Source organism: Colius striatus, chromosome 4, assembly GCF_028858725.1.
Source record: "Colius striatus isolate bColStr4 chromosome 4, bColStr4.1.hap1, whole genome shotgun sequence".
NCBI classification, from domain to species: Eukaryota; Metazoa; Chordata; class Aves; order Coliiformes; family Coliidae; genus Colius; species Colius striatus.
This window is the reverse complement of record NC_084762.1, coordinates 6,877,505-6,894,690: the sequence shown is the minus strand read 5'-3', so window position 1 is coordinate 6,894,690 and position 17,186 is coordinate 6,877,505. Positions and strand designations below refer to the sequence as shown.

Here is a 17,186-nt window from a genome sequence, read left to right as displayed (position 1 = left end):
CTCCAAAGAAAGATCACAGTATTTATGGCTGACACCTGACAGCTAGGGGATTGCATAGCTTGAACAACAGCAGAAAAGAGATGTGAGAAGCGCTGGGGAACAGCATCACCATACTAGAAACCTTCAGGTTTATTTTTCTTATTTGAACTCAGAGAGGACAATCAGTTCTCTGCACGTTTGTGATCTGTGAAATGCACAGTAACAATCCCATAGCTGTACATCAAAATACCTCAGCTCTACCTGTATTCATCTGTGAACAGAGTCTCTGCTCATAAATCAAATATACTGACTGTAATAAGCATAAACTAGGTCAAGCTAAGAATGCTCACAGAAAGGGAAAAAATGACATTAGGAAGTTAAATCATTTCACAATTTTGCACCTTAGAAGAAAGTCATTTGGGTGATAAATTTGGAGGGAAAGGCTGACATATATTCACCTTGTCTCTCCCTTGTTTAATTTTCTTTTTGTTCTGGGATGCTGATGTTTCTCAGCACTTCTAAAATGTCTCATTGGAGTATTAAATATTTCAGTATCTGATTCATAAGATGATTGGGAGGTCGTCCCACCAGGATGAGGGGAAGGGATTGCAATATCTATCTTTTTAAAATCACAGAATCTTAAGGGTTGGAAAGGACCTTGAAAGCTCATCCAGTCCAACCCCCTTGCCAGAGCAGGGCCACCTAGAGTAGGTCACACAGGAACTCGTCCAGGTGGGTTTGGAATGTCTCCAGAGAAGGAGACTCCACACCCCATCAGGGCAGCTCATTCCAATGCTCCATCCAAAAGCAACTTTTTCAGTCTTCAGGCAACTGTTTTATTGCAACAGGTGTAATTTGATGAAGCAACTCTCACCTGCCACATTTAATTACTTTGCTTTTGCAGGGAGTTTTCCACATGTATGTAATAGATCTGATACACTTCATGGGAACTTGTTTGGAGATGAGCATTGTAAATGCACCGAGAAGTCTCACTTCAATAAACTTCACACATGCTACTTTAATTCAAGTAAGGCACTAACAAGATTGTCATATACCTAGTACCCAGTTCAGGTTCCTACTCCAAGGGCAGTTTTGCTCATGGGTATATTCATGCATGAGCATCTCTATTGCATTTTTATGAGAAGAAGAATTTACCAGGCTGAGGAATGCCCATGGACCGTACAGCAGCACAGCAGTAAAACCAACCAAAACACAATCAGCTCCTTTCCATACACGATAGATAAGCTGGCAAGGCAGATTCAATCCCACCCTACATAAATGATAGTGGGGAAGACATTTTAAATATCTTTAAAATGTCAAAATATAAATGTAATTTTAAATATTTTAAATGAACTCCTTTATGGACCTGAGCTGAAAATTCTGCTCAGTCTTAGAGTCATCATGGTTGGAAAAGACCCTCAAGACCATCGAGTCCAACCACTCACCTCACACTACCAAGCCTTTTCAAACCCATGTGATATCTCCAGGTACACAGAAATACCCTGCCACCTTCCAAAAACAGCCTTCCCTTTCCTTTCATCCACACCTAAAGCAATTCCTATGAGTACATGGCTAGTTTCTCAATCAAATGGTGAAGAGGTTTTTCATATGAGCTACAAATAGCAAGATGCCTAGGCTTTCAAAGAAAATAAAGGAAAAATAAAGCCAAATGCCTCCTGAAAAGCTGCTTTTATGAAAGTATTTAATATGTTATCTGATGCTTTACTGCTTCAGAAAAGTTATAACAATGGCTTACACATAAGCTCACTTCTACAGCAGTTAACAGACAAAACTTCCCGAGGGCCCAATTCTGAGCTGTGGCGGCTGCTGGCAGCACCTCTTATTGTCAGCAGTCACTCTGTCTACACACAGGCTGTCCCATAGATTGGACTTATCACATACTAAGTAAAGAGTCAAAAGACTAAAAAAACCCCTTATATTTGTGAGGGAGTGTTACAGAATCAGGCTCAAGTTGTTATACACACTCCAAAATGTGACGCAACACAAGGCCAGCCCTGAGTCGTTCCTGTTTTGCATCAGCTTGCTTCCAAATTGCTCCCCGTGGAATTTAACAGACAGAAAAGAAAATAATACATTTGGAAAACAGGAACTGTTTCCACACTGTGGGGTTTACCATTTGAATGGCTAATTTGCTGCCAGATGTGCCACTACAACCTCTGTGACAGCCCTCCTCTTCCTACACTACTTAATTATTTCTTGTTGTGACGCACTGGGTATGCCATAGGATTCTATTTAGCCCAGGCTGTAGGGCTTTCATTTTTGTTTGTGATGAAAGAACCCTTAGAAATGGGTAAATTCAAACCTATATGACATAACATCTTAAACAATTGAAAAGGGAGAGAAACTTCACTTGTGAAAACATTAAAGGTGAACTCCCATCTCCAGTAAAGCCCGTGGGATGCTTTCACATCACATTTTGTTTTCAGTTGAAATAAAAATCCACCAGCAGTATTTAGTCAGTGGCATTTGTTCAACTGTACCTCAGTCACTAAACTTAAACCCAGTTCCACAGAGCAGCCACAGGCAGAACATGCAGAAAAATCATTAGCAAGAGATGTGCTTTTTATCCTAATTGCTACAAAGATACACAGAACAGAATGGTTTCTATAAGCAAACGATGAGAAGTGGAAAAGGTCCTGAAATGAATGACAAAACTATCACTTTGGGAAAAACTGGAGCATCATATTAGCTCTGTAATCCTGCCTGAAACTGTCTCATCATATCTGAAATGGCATTTGCAAACAGGTATTATAACAGTCTTAGGTTCAAGATGTTTAATGATTTCCAAAACCATAACATAGCAGGAAACATCACTCGTCCTTTCAAATGGTGCTAGTTGGGACACTTTGAACTTAAAAGCTTACAAAGACAAGATCTTCTAATGAATATATAGACACAGCATGGAAAACCTAAAGCAGCAAGAACAGCATCTGGAGGCTTTTGGGATTGTGAACCTCTGTATATTGTTGTACTAACAGAAGATACCCTCTGCTTCTTAACTTCTGCTTCTCAATTTGAAAAAGCCATGTGCTGTCCATATCCCAGATGTGAGGCTCCTAAAACCACCCCTTTTCTATTTATCCAAAACAGCTTTTGAGCTCCAAGCGTTGTGCTTGGTGCAGTGGAAGGGAGGCAAAGCAGAACCAGGAAGGAAATATTAAAAATTGCTCATTTTTAGAATGAAGATAGAAGATTGTTGGGACAGACAGCAAAAAGGTTCTGAAAAGTTCCTTTTTTGTATTCTAGGATGCTTCTAGAGTTTTCTTATATCTTATGGTAAGATTGAAGACTGCCATGCAGAAGCAAGGAGGAGAGCAATGTCACTGTCCTTTTCCACTTGCTATATTCCAGGATTTAAACCTGACTTTTGTAAAGAAAATTGCTCTTCATGGACTTTGCTGAAACTCCCCCTCTGAAGTTCTTTTAGACCTACTCTCATTTTTTTTTGCAGCTTCAACACCAAAAGGATCTTCTGTTGAAAGCTGTTTACAATACCTATGCATTACTCCCAAGTAACCCTTTTAAAAGCTTCAAGAAACTCAATTTTATCTAAATCTTGGTGTTTGGAGAGCATTTTATGCCTCAATAACATTTCAGGGAAAGGATCTTAGTAACCTTTATGGGAGAAAATTAGTGCCAATATTCCTTCTTGATTAATTTCTCCATGAGAATGTAATTTTCATTTCCTAATGGGATGAAGGAATTAGCAGTGCCACTTTGTGCAGTGGGAAACAAACCTCAAAGATCCTCCTGGGGAAACGCACCATGGCATCCCAAGGTCACGTTTCTTACCTGTCTTACAGACACATTCTATTACAGACACCATTGTAGATCTGTCATAATTGTGGATGACATGTCCCAGGCAACCAGTCTTCTTAGACTATCATTAGATTTTAAATGTAGCTATGGTTTATTACATCTGGAGTCAACCTGTGCTCAGCTGGGTAAGCAGGATCATCCCTGCATTTCTGAGGAGCTCTGGCAAGTCCACGTTCTTGATTGAATATACTAATGGTGAAACACTGCTTAAACTGGAACACAAGATTGCTCTGACCTTTACTTCTGGGCTACCATCAGGCTAAAAACATCCCTCCTGTTCCATATGCTTTGCAGTAAGCAATTTGTCAAAATTCATTAAGGAAACTACTCCTCACCTGGTTTCTCTAAAAGCTGCATCACTTGAGACTAGATTAAACCTGTACAGCTTTTATGTATCGATGAGGTCTTCAAATCCTGATCTATCCATTCCAGGAAGAGTTACATCCATTACCTAAGGCTGCTTTTGACACTAAGTACAATTTTTATCTTACTACCTGTTAACTGCATAACTGAGTTGTGATCACAGTGTTTGAAGAGGTCCCAGTTTGTTTTAAGCAGCTTCTATTTTGACAGCTCCTACTCCTTGCCTTTAGTCATTCACTTCCTCTTTAAACACATACAAACACATACATACTCCCAGGGACTTTTTGTTAGAGCATTTGGGTATTTCTGAACTTTTTTTGAAGGATTTAAACTAGATTACTTTTGTCATTTGGGTCTTTTTGAGACTATTTCCACCCTAAAAAAATTCCCTTTCATGGCTTGGTGTCATGATGTTAAGTTTCAATCCAATCCCTCCCATGAGAATACCTTCTATGAGAGAAGGTGAGGGAACTGAAATTGTCTATGAAAATGAGGAAAAAAGTTCCCAGCACTGTAGCAGGCAACATTCTTCCAGTCCTTTCTCATGACTCTTGCTGTGTGCCGTGACAACTGACAGGCAATACGTGACCGCGAGAGCTTTATCCCCCACCACACAATGCTGCACTCCTCATTTGGTATTTTTACAAGTTAGCCTTGTGAAGATAACAAAAATAATAAAAAGAGGTGAATGGAATGTTACACAAGCTCTGTCACTTTGTGTGACATGTGGCTTTCCAGAAAAGCACTATCCAGTACAATGTTCCCTTACCTGGGAGGTGGGAACTGAACCACTGGCTCCCTGTCCTTCTCCCGGCATGATTTTAGGGGCACGGCCCTTTGGCAAAGACACATTTGGGTGTCAACTCTGTGAAGGACTCACTGTGCATCTCTCTGTGAAAAGCTCTGAAGGGTAGTGCTCCCTAAACTAGCTGAGCTGCCTGACAGAGTCTCACTGAGGCAGCAGAGCCCACGGGCTGCTTTGCCTTGCTGAGCAGCAGCCTGCAGCACAGGGCAGGGAGACCAGCGTGACGTGGCTGATGCTTCAGTTGCCCTTCATGGGTCCAATAAGGAGATTAGGTGAGTGATACTATTCCAAAACACCCTCCTGCAGCCTGGGCTGCATTCAGAGAAATGTCTCTATTCAGGGGGTTGCTTCCTGATGCCCTGCAACACAGCATGTTCACTTCAGGAGGTATTTCTTGTGCCCACACCATAAGTCTCATGTGCCCAGTCTCTGCAAACTCAAAAGCCAACAGATGAATGCTTTTTGGCAGAGTGAGGTGGGACAGCAGTTAAAGCATAAGCATAACATAGATGCTTGAATCATCCTCTGGAGAAAATGACTCCCCTCTGCTGAGGAGAGTACGAAAATCACCTTCCAAATTTATGCACTACACTATGATATGAACCACCCCCCAGGAAGCTTCTCTCCTCTTTCTGCTTCTCTGGGCTTAATTCCATGGTTGGCACAACCTTCTAAACTTTTCAGCTAGGTTTCTGGCCAAGACATCACTGCTTTATTTTTGTTTATTCAGTAAAAGCAACTTCCAGGCTTTTGATGCATCATTGTCCCTCCACAGAACTATGCATCAGAGGGGAAATCAAAAGCAATTTAGATCAAGAGGAACAAAACAGGATTCAAGCCCCTGTTTTCTTCCTTCAGCAGAAAAAGGAGACAGGAACAAACAAATCCAGGCCCACTTGGTGGTGGAGCTGCAGAACTATTGTATCTCAAAGGAAAACTTACTCCAGACACAGCATCCTGGGTAATGCATTAATGGGGAAAAAACACTCATCTGTGGATTTAGGAATATTTTCTGAAAGGAGAAGAGCTTGGAAGTTGATCCATATACTTTATTTTGGCTTTCCACCTTTTAAAGGGGGCAAAACGAAGATCATAAATATACTATCCCCACTATATAATAATGAACTTACTTCCTAGTTATCTGTGGGACATGACAAAAGACTCATTGAACAATGACATAAATAAAAGCTGAAAGACTGCAGCAGAAGAGTCTCACACTTCTGCCAACTCTAAAATATGGACTTACAGAATACCTGCTGTACCACCAGACTATACCACATGGATGATTTGCACCAAACCTTCCTGAGGATGAACTGCAGTGATTATTTTCAATCTGGCAAGGGAATGTTCTTTGCCTTCTTTTCTCTCTCTCTCTCTCCCCCATCCCTTATTGCCTTCTCTATTGTCATGGCAAATTTCTAAATTTGCCTGCATTCACAGTTAAGTAACACCAGACTTTGAAACTCTGTCTTTCTGAGTGTATTTATAAACCTGGTCACCAGGCAAGATTTAGTATTAAGCAACATTCAACTTATGAGATGCAGATATCTGCGAGCGTGGAAGTGGGGCTAGTGAGGAGGCAAAACCAGTCCCCCCATCATCATTACGGGGTGAAAAGCAGCATTGTTATCCAGATGACACTCTCTGGTCTGAATCAGATCAGGAGATTTCACCAGAGCCACGATTTTATTTGCTCATATGTATTTGCAAATCCTTCTTTCCTGCCAGCGTGAGGGGAGTAAATACATCAACGTCAATGGACGAGAGGCTGCGTGACCTACAATTAGTATGTTCTATGCTGTCATAGTTCTTTTTCAAACCTTTCAGCATTACATTTGGCAAGGGGAGGAAATGAGCAGTACCAGGCCAGTCTTTTGGGACTCTGGCTACAGACAGCAGCGCAACAGAAGATGCAGGGATCGACCCTTTGGGGATCCGATGCAGACAATGATGTATAAACTGTTGCTGTCTTGACAGTAATGAAAACAAGACAGGGAAGGTACTGGTCTTCAGGCTACATGTGGTGACTAATAAATCAGATGTTGTGGAGTCTGGTTTACTGCAGGAAGGTGAATTTAATGAAAACCTGTGCCTGGCAGGAGCTTCTGCAGCTCAGGAACAGAGCGGAAACCCCACGAAAAGTCACTATCCAGCTTTGGCAAATAGACTCCAAAGACAGAGTGGATGCATTTTGATACAAAGGATGCTCTGCATCCCAGCACTTTTGGAAATACTTCCTTACTAATCTTAAATCCCTACACTTTAGGGATAAGATAAACATTTTAAACCAAAGCAATGGCAAAATTCTGACTGTTTGTACCCAGATTCCTTGAAAGAACTTAGCCATTAGAAAATTCTCCTTCACGCTGTGTTTTGTGAGTTGAGCTTAATTACTTGCAGAATTCAAACTTGTATTGTCTTCCTACCATAACTTGTCTATTCCATGACAAGTTTGTTTTGAAAAGAACCCAGTTTTAAATAGTGAAAAGGAAACTGTACTGTACATTCTTAACAGAGGTTATCAGATCAGGGTTGTGAGAACAGTTAACATACTCTGTTGGATAGCTCTCCCTTCACCACCCCACTTCTCAAAAAGCCAGTTTTTCTTCTTTTTCCTGACTCACAGAAAAGAAACATGATCCCTGTTACTTATTTACAGTGAAGAAAGAAGGGAGAAAGGGAAAGGGGGGAGAAAGAGAGGGGGGAGAAAGAGAGGGGGGAGAAAGAGAGGGGGGAGAAAGAGAGGGGGGAGAAAGAGAGGGGGGAGAAAGAGAGGGGGGAGAAAGAGAGGGGGGAGAAAGAGAGGGGGGAGAAAGAGAGGGGGGAGAAAGAGAGAAAAGATGCTTTGCAATAAATGCATGCCAGATAGCTTGGTAAACAAATGGTATCCTGATGAAAGAACATGCTGAAAAGCTAACAGTCAGAGTTCAAGTGACAAATCTTGTTAGCACAAGTGACGTGTGTAATTCATTCACTTAAGGTTTTGGCAGCAAAACTAAGTTTTGTTTATGAGTAATGTGCAATGACTTTCTGTGACATACAAACTCAAGAGCTGCACAAATTCCACAGAAAGGGCAATAAAAGACCTGAGTGAAACTTCCCTTTTGCAGGGTAAAAAAATTCCCTGAAGAAAAAAGGTGCTTTTCTATTGCAAAACATGATGAATTTGCCCTGATGTTCACTGTGGGGACACTGGGACTGCAGTCACACCTGACATTTCAGCTTCCTAGCAGAAAAGTTGCTCCCATCCCATTCACATCTGTCAAAGTTAGAGTCCTGTTCTGTATCACTGTGATTAGGGCACTTAGTGAGGGTTTATATTCCCTCGTGTGGAGGGAGAAACTGGGCTCCTGTCTTCCACATCTTTAATGAAGCCCAGATCTGATAGAATAGATGTATCTGCAATATCTTCAAAATCTCCTGTAACACATCCTTGGATCTCACATCTTACCAACTCAGAGTTATGTTGCCCAGGACAGAAAAGTTGATTTAAAACCTTTTTACCCTCTGCTTCTCATTCCCACTGCCATGCCATAGGTTGCTGCCCCCTCAGATGTGTTAATACAACCTTCTGTATTTGTACCTTTTGCAGAAACGTACAGTAGATCAGATCACTAAAAATCTGTATTAAAACCAATCCTTTGTGGGGGGGAAAGAAAAGATAATTGTAGGGGAAAGTCCTACAAGTACATACACCTCAGACACAAGAAAAGCCTCTCTCCAAACACCAAGGATTGATGGAAAGACCATTTCTGTTGTCAAAATGTGCAAGTCACTTGCTCAATTATTGGTTCCCTTTCAGAACATTCTTGTCACAGAAAAGTTTTTTGAGAGTGATTATTGCAAACTACAAGTAAAAATGTCTTGGTTTTCATCTAAATTGTAGTAATAGTAGTGAGAGGAATTGCTGTTACTAATCTCCAATATTGTTCAAACATGTTCAAACACATTACTCGGGAAATCTCCCCCAAGTTTTCACCTTCTGATTTAGTAAAGTATTTACTTCTGATTTACTAAAGTAGACCCTGCAATTAACTACAGCAACATGCAAAAACTGAACCGTGGACCAAAAAATAGAGCAAAAATACTTCCCTAGCAGCAAAGAAAACACCAGGAGAACTCTGAAAAGTCTGATTTTAGCACAGGAATACCCTGAGCCCCGCTTGGCATTCTAGGAGCTGGGAGCAAGCTGATCATTTGGGAGGAGCTAAAGAAACAAACCGAATAAACCAAACTAATCAGTGGCTCAAAAGCTGCAGGTGGCAAGTGTGAAGCTGGAGATCGCTGCCCTCTCAGAGCTGTTAATACAACGTGTTTGTATTCGTACCTTTTACAGAAACGTAGAGTAAATCAGACGTGTATTGAAACCAGTCCTTTTCGGAGAAAGAAAAGATTTTTGTAGGAAAAATCCTACGAGTACGTACACCTGAGACACAAGGAAAGTCCCCCAACAAAGAAAACAAACTAATCAGCGCTTCAGATCCCGCAGGTGGAAAAACACTGCCGGGGATGGGCTGCAGAGTAAAGAGGAAGGTTTAGCCCTGCCGAACGCGTTGCCAGAGATGCCACTGTCCTAAATAAACCGTGGGAAAGCGAGACACGACTAGAAACTGGCGGCGGGAAAACTGGAATCCCGACCTTTCTCTGTCCCCAGAAACCGGACCTTTCCTTTGCCAAACACGACAACTCTCGTCTCAGGACGGCGAAACCTCACGCCCTTCTTTCATCCCCACCGCTGGGGGTCCCGTGCCCCGCGGGACTGCGGACCAGCACCCTTTCAGTGAGAGCCGTGTCACCCAACCCGCACGGGCTGTGCTCCCCGGGGACGCGGCGCGGGATGCTCACCCGGCTGTTGCGGTCGGTCTCCCGCACCTCCTCCTCCTCGGGCCCTTGACGGATGAGCGCCTTGAGCACGACGGCGTTGTTGGTACAGCAGGCTCGGAAGAAGCTGAGAGCCTCCGGGCTGTCTCTATCGTCCTGCTCCAGGGACCAGCGATCCTCCTCCTCATCCTCCAGCCCTCCCGGAGGGTAGAAGGAGTCGTCCGAGGCGATGCTGCAAGTGTCGGGCAGCTCGGAGAAGTCCTCGTACTCCTCGCACTCCTCTTCCTCTTCCTCCTCCCCGCCCAGCCCCTCGGCGGCAGCCCCTGCCGCGCCCTGCTCGGGGCCGCTCTCCGCCTCGGCGCCGGGCTCCTTTTTAGCCGCCGGCGCGGGGCACACGCGCTCCCCGGCCAGCTGCTCGCCGTGCCCGGACAGCAGCACCATGGTGGCCCCGGGGCCGCGGCAGCTCCCGTCCGCCCCGAGCGGCCCCCGGGCCCCGCCGGCCGCGGGGCTCTGCCCGGGGGAGGGCGGCTCAGGGGCAGCCCCCGCACTCCGAGCGCTGCCCCGCCGGGACCTGCGGCTCTTCCCCGGGCACACCGACGGCGGGAGAGGGAGCCCTCGGTTCCCCCTTTCCCTCCCTCACGCCTGTGTCAGCCCTCTCCCGCCGGCCGGTCGCCCCCGGGCCGGGGCATGCTGCGGCTCGGGGGTTCCCCGGAGCCGGGCTCGGCTGCCTCAGCCCCGGCAGAACGGCGGGGAGGGCAGCTGTGGGGAGAGGAGGAGGCAGTGAGCGGAGTCCCGGCCCGTAATCCGCTCAGCATCTCTTTGAGAAGCTCGGGCTTAGCGCGCTGACATCAGGGCCACGCTGCGAGGGCGGTTTGCAAGCGGAGCGGCCAGCAGCCGCTGCCCCTTTCACACGGAACCGCGGCTGACACGTGGCAAACTCCAACTTGTAGAGCCCTCACCGAGCCCACCCGCGGGTGGGACAGGAGCCGGAGGGACCCGGTGCAGGTGAGCCAGAGGCTGGCGCTGGTCTTGTGCTGAAAAAGCCACGAATACAGCCGCGCACGCCAAACTTTTCAGGAATACAGGCAGCCTGTGCAGAGTTCAGCTTTTGAAATAGACGTTGAAACTAAGGAAAGTGCTTGTACAGAATTCCTGTGCTTTAAACAGATGACCCATTAAATCATGTCACAGACACAGTAGTTTAAAACAACTGCAGAGATGTCAGGCACGTGTTTGGTTTTTTGTGGAAGGCACTTAGAGATTAGGTTGAGAGGAATCCCAGAGGGGTTGAGGTTGGAAGGGACCTCTAGAACTCATCCAGCCCCACTCCTTGCTAAAGCAGGCTCCCCTCAAGCAGGGGGCACGGGAACATGTCCAGGTTGGTCTGGAAACCTCCAGAAAGGAGCCTCCACACCCTCCCTGGGCAGCCTGGGCTCCCTCACCTCAACACCAAAGTTTTCCCTTGTGTATAAATGGAACTTTTTGTGTTCCAGCTTATCTCCATCACCCCTACTCCTCTTGCTGGACACTACAGAAGAAAATACTGGCTCCATCCTCTTGACCCTCACCCTTTAAGTATTTAAAAGTGTTGATAAGGCCCCCTCTCAATCTTCTCCTGGCCAAACAGCCCCATGTCCCACAGCCTTTCCTCATTAGAAAGATGTTCCAAAACAATATACATCCAAATTGAGTTCCTGTTTTGTTGCAGGATGCCATGGATTAGTCCCCTTCTCTGGCAGAGCAACAGGGGAGGAAAGCCCTTTGGCCAAGAAAATACAATATTTGGTTTCTTCAACAGCACTTTGAAGCAAACCCCATTAATATTATATGCTTCAGCAGATGACTGTCCAGGGCCTCAGTCCCTCTCTGTTTGACAGGAGGGAAAGGAGCTGGTATCTCCACATGAGGTGGAGCAGAGGATGATACACACTTTTTACTTTAAAAGAAGGTATGAAGGAAAAGTAAAACATAATTGTGAGTTAAGAAGCCAGAGGAGTGGGTGTTTACAGTCTTTGCAGAAAACATGGTGTGATACAAAGGCCAGTGCTTCTTGCTGATGTGTAACTAGCAGGGTTAGCCCAGCACCCAGCAGGAAGATAGCTGTAATCAGAATGAGTAATAATTAGCTCCATGATTGGCTGCTTCTGCAAAGAAGCTAAACGGGGAAGAAAGGAGATTAAACTATTCTCTCACCTCCATCCCCTCTGAGATCACAGCTGACGTGTATTAGCAGCCATGCCCATGCTCATGTGCCTGTCTCTTGTTTCTTTGTGTAAAGGAAGGCTCTTCCTCCAGTTCTGCTGCATGTCTCTGCTTCCAAAGCAAATGCTTCTGAGTTGGCTTTACCTGCAGCTCCATGGGATTAACTTGGTACTCTTATTGCCTATCCCTTTCTTAAGCATTTGCATTCACCAATCTTAAGGGGTCCATTCCATTAACTTTGACTTTCCTCCTCAGTGTGGCCAACAATCTACTCATCAGAGTGTTACTTCTTAGAGCAGAATTCATACTTGGGAAGAACTTCCTTTTTTTCTTGACAACTGCAGCTGGCAGGGAACATTTGCATTGTTCTCAGCCTGAACACATAAAAGCTCAGGAAGCCTTTTGGCTCTAGTAACTTTGAATAGCAGGAAAATAAAAAAGCTAATTCTAACTACAGGGGAACAAAAATTTGGGGGAGGGGGATGAAGGTTCATCTCATCTCTAAGAACTGATTCTTCAAGTAGACCTGTTTTGTTTCTGTCTTAGAAAAATCAGTTCACAGAATTAGTAAAGATTTGCTTGATCTACCAGATGGCTCCTTAAAAAATTATAGGAAATATGATAACAAAGATGCAGGTACCAGCAACCTTGGATAGAAAAAAACCTCAGTCCTGAAAATCACCAATTCTAACCACAGTGAAACCACAGTTATTTCAATACAAGGGGGGGAAAATGATTCTGAATGTTCATCCCTTTTCCCCCTGTGTTCAGAGTTTAGCTTATTGACTTATTAATGGAGGAGAAATTAATCTCCCACAGCTGTTGCAGTTCTGCAGGGACCTCAGCAATGATAGCTTTCCTCTCACCTGAGAGGAAATAGTGCTGTATTGCTGGAGCTTTCAAAGCAAAGCATCAGGCTAGCACAGAGCACACAACTGTGTTTCCCATTCCATCTTTTACAACCACTGTTGAAACTGTAGTTCAAGTAATTTCCATCTCCACGCAGCTTGGGAATCAGCTGCCACACAAAGGTGCAGCTGACTGAACATAAACTGTTATGTGGCTCCTTAAGATGGTGCTGCAGCCATTCATCTTGTCAGAGCCACCCACCAAGGCTCCTCTGCTTGGCCATGGTTATAGATTTAAACCAGATCCTGGTTTCATGAGTTGTTCAGTGACACGGTTTGTATGTGGCAAACAGGAGGTTTTTGTCATTTGTGCTTTGTTGTGTGAATGGATGTGAAGAAAGGCCACAGAATGTCTGCAAATGCTTTCAAATTATTCTTAAAGAAAAGGGGAAAGCTGTTTTCGTGGCCTTTGTGAGAGGATAGCCTCAGACTTTTCACCTAGAAAACATACTAGTGAACTAGTTCTAAACTTTGTGATAAGAGCAAAGAAATAAACACTAGCATCTTAAAGCAAATAGCCTCAAATTATTAGTCATTATCATCATTAGTATCTCATAAAAATGTATTGCTGGGAATTAACAAGGCAGGAAATTAAAATACCCATCACAAATCCCACCTGTCCCTGTGCAGACAAAGCTTCCCTTGAAGAAACCCATGTTTGGAATGGCTACAGCATCATGTGCCCCCAGTTTGCCTCGTTAAGGTTTGTAAGCCATTCCATTTATAAACCACTCTGAGGCTGAGATTTAATGGGTTTCATGTGCAATAGCAAAATCACACACAATCACAGAATGTTAAGGGTTGGAAGGGACTTTGATCTAGTCCAACCTCCTTGTCAGAGTAGGACCACCTAGAGTAGGTCACACAGGAACTCGACTCCATATGGTTTGCCTTTTTTTCCCATCTGACATCTGTGCACTCACTTTTGCAATTCTGAGGCTATTTCTCTCTTTCTTAGTTTATCTGCTTGTAAAAAAACCCCTACCAGACCATAATCTGAGGCTTAGCACTTGTTGGTAGGGCATTTACACTGTTTGTACACCTTAGAAAAGAAAAACAGTGTTTGTTTTCATATTTCCTCAATTGGAGGTGGACTGAGGGAGGAGGGCTCTAAGTTTCATTTACAAATGAACAAATGGAGAACTTGCTAAGATTGTCCCACTTATAAAGTCCTTTGGAAGGAGCAGGGATGGAGATTCGGTTTTCCTAAGCTCTGCCCAAGGTTTGATGTGAAATCCTGCTTGATCTGAGAAGTAACATCTGCTAAGGAGTCATGGGTGGAAGTTGCAATATGTTCCCTAGAAACCAAAGGCTTGAGCTGAATAATGAGAGTGGAGGCAGAGAATAAGAAATATTAGCACTCATTTTGCTAAATGTTAGTGTTTTCTCAGCTGCTGGTATTTTCCAGCTGGTGCTCACTCAGATGAAGTGTTGTTTAAAGTATCTGTAATACCAGCTCATTGGTGTCTGTGCAGTGAACACAATGAAGGGACACAAGTGTAAAAATACTAGTTCCTTTAATTTCATTTACTAGATAGGACATCATTTGTGTTCTGCTTTTAATATGAACCTCTGTTTTGTTTCTCCTTCACTAAAGCATGGGCTGTTATAGAAAAAGATGATTTCCTCGAGGCATGGCATTGTGTCTAGTTGATCTTGGCTTAGCTTGTAGTCAAAGCCTGCAAGCTGTGCCAGTGCTGAGCTCCATGGGGATAGCAGAGGTTAGAGGCAGGTAGGTTTCTCAGTGTAAGTTGTTCTGAGCAGAGAGAGCAGTTTCCTGGCAGTGAGGAGCACCTGGAAGTTGTGCACCTACCACATCTGTACTGGTTGGAGGGGCTCAGCTTCACTACAGGAAGTTTGGAAGCCACTTAAACTCGTTTAAGGACTATAAAGGACTATAAAGAACAACTGTTGTAGTGTTGGTAAGGCACGTCAAATATGCTAATGTTGTGCTTTTGTGTGGTGGTTTGATATTTTTGAAGGTGGTGGGTACAAGGCTGAGAGTGGAGGAGCAGATGCAAGTGAAGAGGGGGCAGATGGATACAGTTCGGATTCCCACAGAGCTGCTCTTCCCAGCTATATGCAACGGTAGATTGTGTTGATAGTGAAGATCCTTGAGGCTTCTCACTAGTTCTTCAGTGTGGAACTTCTGTTTTCCTATTTCTTTTCTGTCTTGGGGAATTTCTTAGGAGAAACGGATGAAAATGTATTGTTATTGTTCAGAAGTCAATTCATTAATATGGTGAGGGAAAACAGAAGTTTGCAAAAGACCTTTGTCCAGGGCTCTGCCATCTCTGAAGAATGGATTATTGAAATCTCCACTTCAAAAGACTTCTCTTTTTTCCTTTCACTTTGCATATTATTTCCTAAAATGCTACATAGGCATGTAATATTGTGGAACCAGTCATTGTTTGAAATGTCAGTGCCTGGCTGTTTCATTGGATGAAGGCTCACAAAGACTGAGAGCAGGAGAACAAAATGCTTCTCAATAATAAGTTTAAGTTTCTTTCCCTGCTTTTTGATATCTTTCACCCAAACAACACAATACTGGATATTAATAAATCACAGAATCATGTATAAAACTACTGGGGCGGGGGAATCCCATAGATGCTCCATTACTAGATGATAATTATTGGCTCAGCAGGGTTGGGGTTTTTTAATGGATTAATATGCATGAGAACTTATTTGTGAACAGTTATTTTACTTTTGAACTTTAGTGTAGCAGAAGACTCTCCCCATACCTGTGTGAAACTGTGTCACTCTGTTGGGTATCTAAAAGAAATAACTATTGTTATCTTTATACCAAAATCCTTTGTTCCTCCCTAAAGGAATTTCTTCCCACATACAGGGAGTAAACCATGATTTTGTTTCACATTTTCCTAAGATTATTCCTCTTCCTTTATGGTCAAATTATGCAACCAAAAATAGGTTAGTTTGCTACTGGTATGAATAAGCCTGCTGATGCTATTCCATATGGAGAAAGCGTGTAGCACATCTACTCCTGTACTTCCGAAGCTTGAGATCGGTTCACTCCTCTTCTACAGATTTCCTGCACGACCGTGGGAGCTTCAAGCCTTTCCATCCCTGACGTTTCACTCCTCAGTGACAATAATCTCTCTGCTCCTGGGTTGTTTGGCACATATGGACATTACAGTTTTATAGAGGTTCAGATTGTGTTTGACTTCAAGCCGTGGAAGTACCACCAATGAGTGTCCATCTATCCTTACTGTTGCTCTGCATCGGTAAACTGTAAAGAAGTCAGTACTGAATTCATCCTAATTGCAATTTTCTGGCAAACCCCAGAGAAAGCCTTAATATGTGACCCAGTTTCTATTTCTGAAATATTATGGGTTTAATCCTCTTTCTACTTCAGTTTTGTCTAATTCAAACTGGGGGTTGGATGCTGTTATCTAATGCCATCCAGTACTGGAGAAATGTTTCATACAAGAATAGAAACAGAGATCATTTCACCAAGTTAAAGAAATCAAAGGGGAAAACCCAGAAGTTTTGCTGCCATAATTTATTCATATATACCACCTCATTTTATTATTCACCCTCCTGTGAAGGTTTGGAGTGGTCTAGAATATACATTGAGTGACATCAGGAAAGCATCTCAGCTCCCATTGTAAAGGTGAATATCACGCTCTTTTTGTGGGTGCTGAAGTTGAATTAGAGACTACTCAAATGCAGCAGAACATTGTATAATAAAACATCAAACATTACAGATGTCTTGTTTTGGCACTGCTCAAATGCTTTAAGTGACTCATAGTTTAAATGACTTGTTCCAATCTGTGTAGCCAGGCAGATGGGGAATAGGGTAGGCTTCTCACCGAGACCATTAGAGGAATCCATCTGAATACGTAAGGTGTAGCTCCATCAAAGGCTACAAGTGGTTGCCATGGAATTATTTCTCTTTTCAGGACATAATGAATGCTGGCCAGCAAATATTTTAAGTGGCACTCTATGAAAAGCACTCTTACACTTGGTGTATTGGATTTTTCTCCAACTCTTTTTCTTCTACATCCTTAAATACAAACCAGGACACCAAGAAACAAAGTGCTCTCCAGCAAGGCCACATGCATCCAAGATCACTTTGTTTCTTTGTGTGGTATCAAGATAAAAACAACAATCTATAGTTAGAAATGTGAATCCTTGTATATGCAATGAATCACAGCCAGAGGATGTCTTGGTTTTCCTCTCCCACCTCTTCCTGAGATAACTGGTCTTTCTGATGTTAACTGGCATTTCACCAGAGTATGCAATCATAT

General features: G+C 43.5%; 1 protein-coding gene across 1 annotated transcript in view; it reads right to left on the bottom strand.

The window, feature by feature from the left end:
• Positions 1-10,249, bottom strand: part of ANKRD33B (ankyrin repeat domain 33B) — a 35,607-nt gene extending 25,358 nt beyond the window's left edge. The window contains exon 1 of the mRNA XM_061996005.1: positions 9,833-10,249. Within this exon, the coding sequence (XP_061851989.1) occupies positions 9,833-10,249 (417 nt within the window). The remainder of the gene's footprint in view (positions 1-9,832) is intronic.
• Between the last annotated feature and the right edge of the window lie 6,937 nt (positions 10,250-17,186).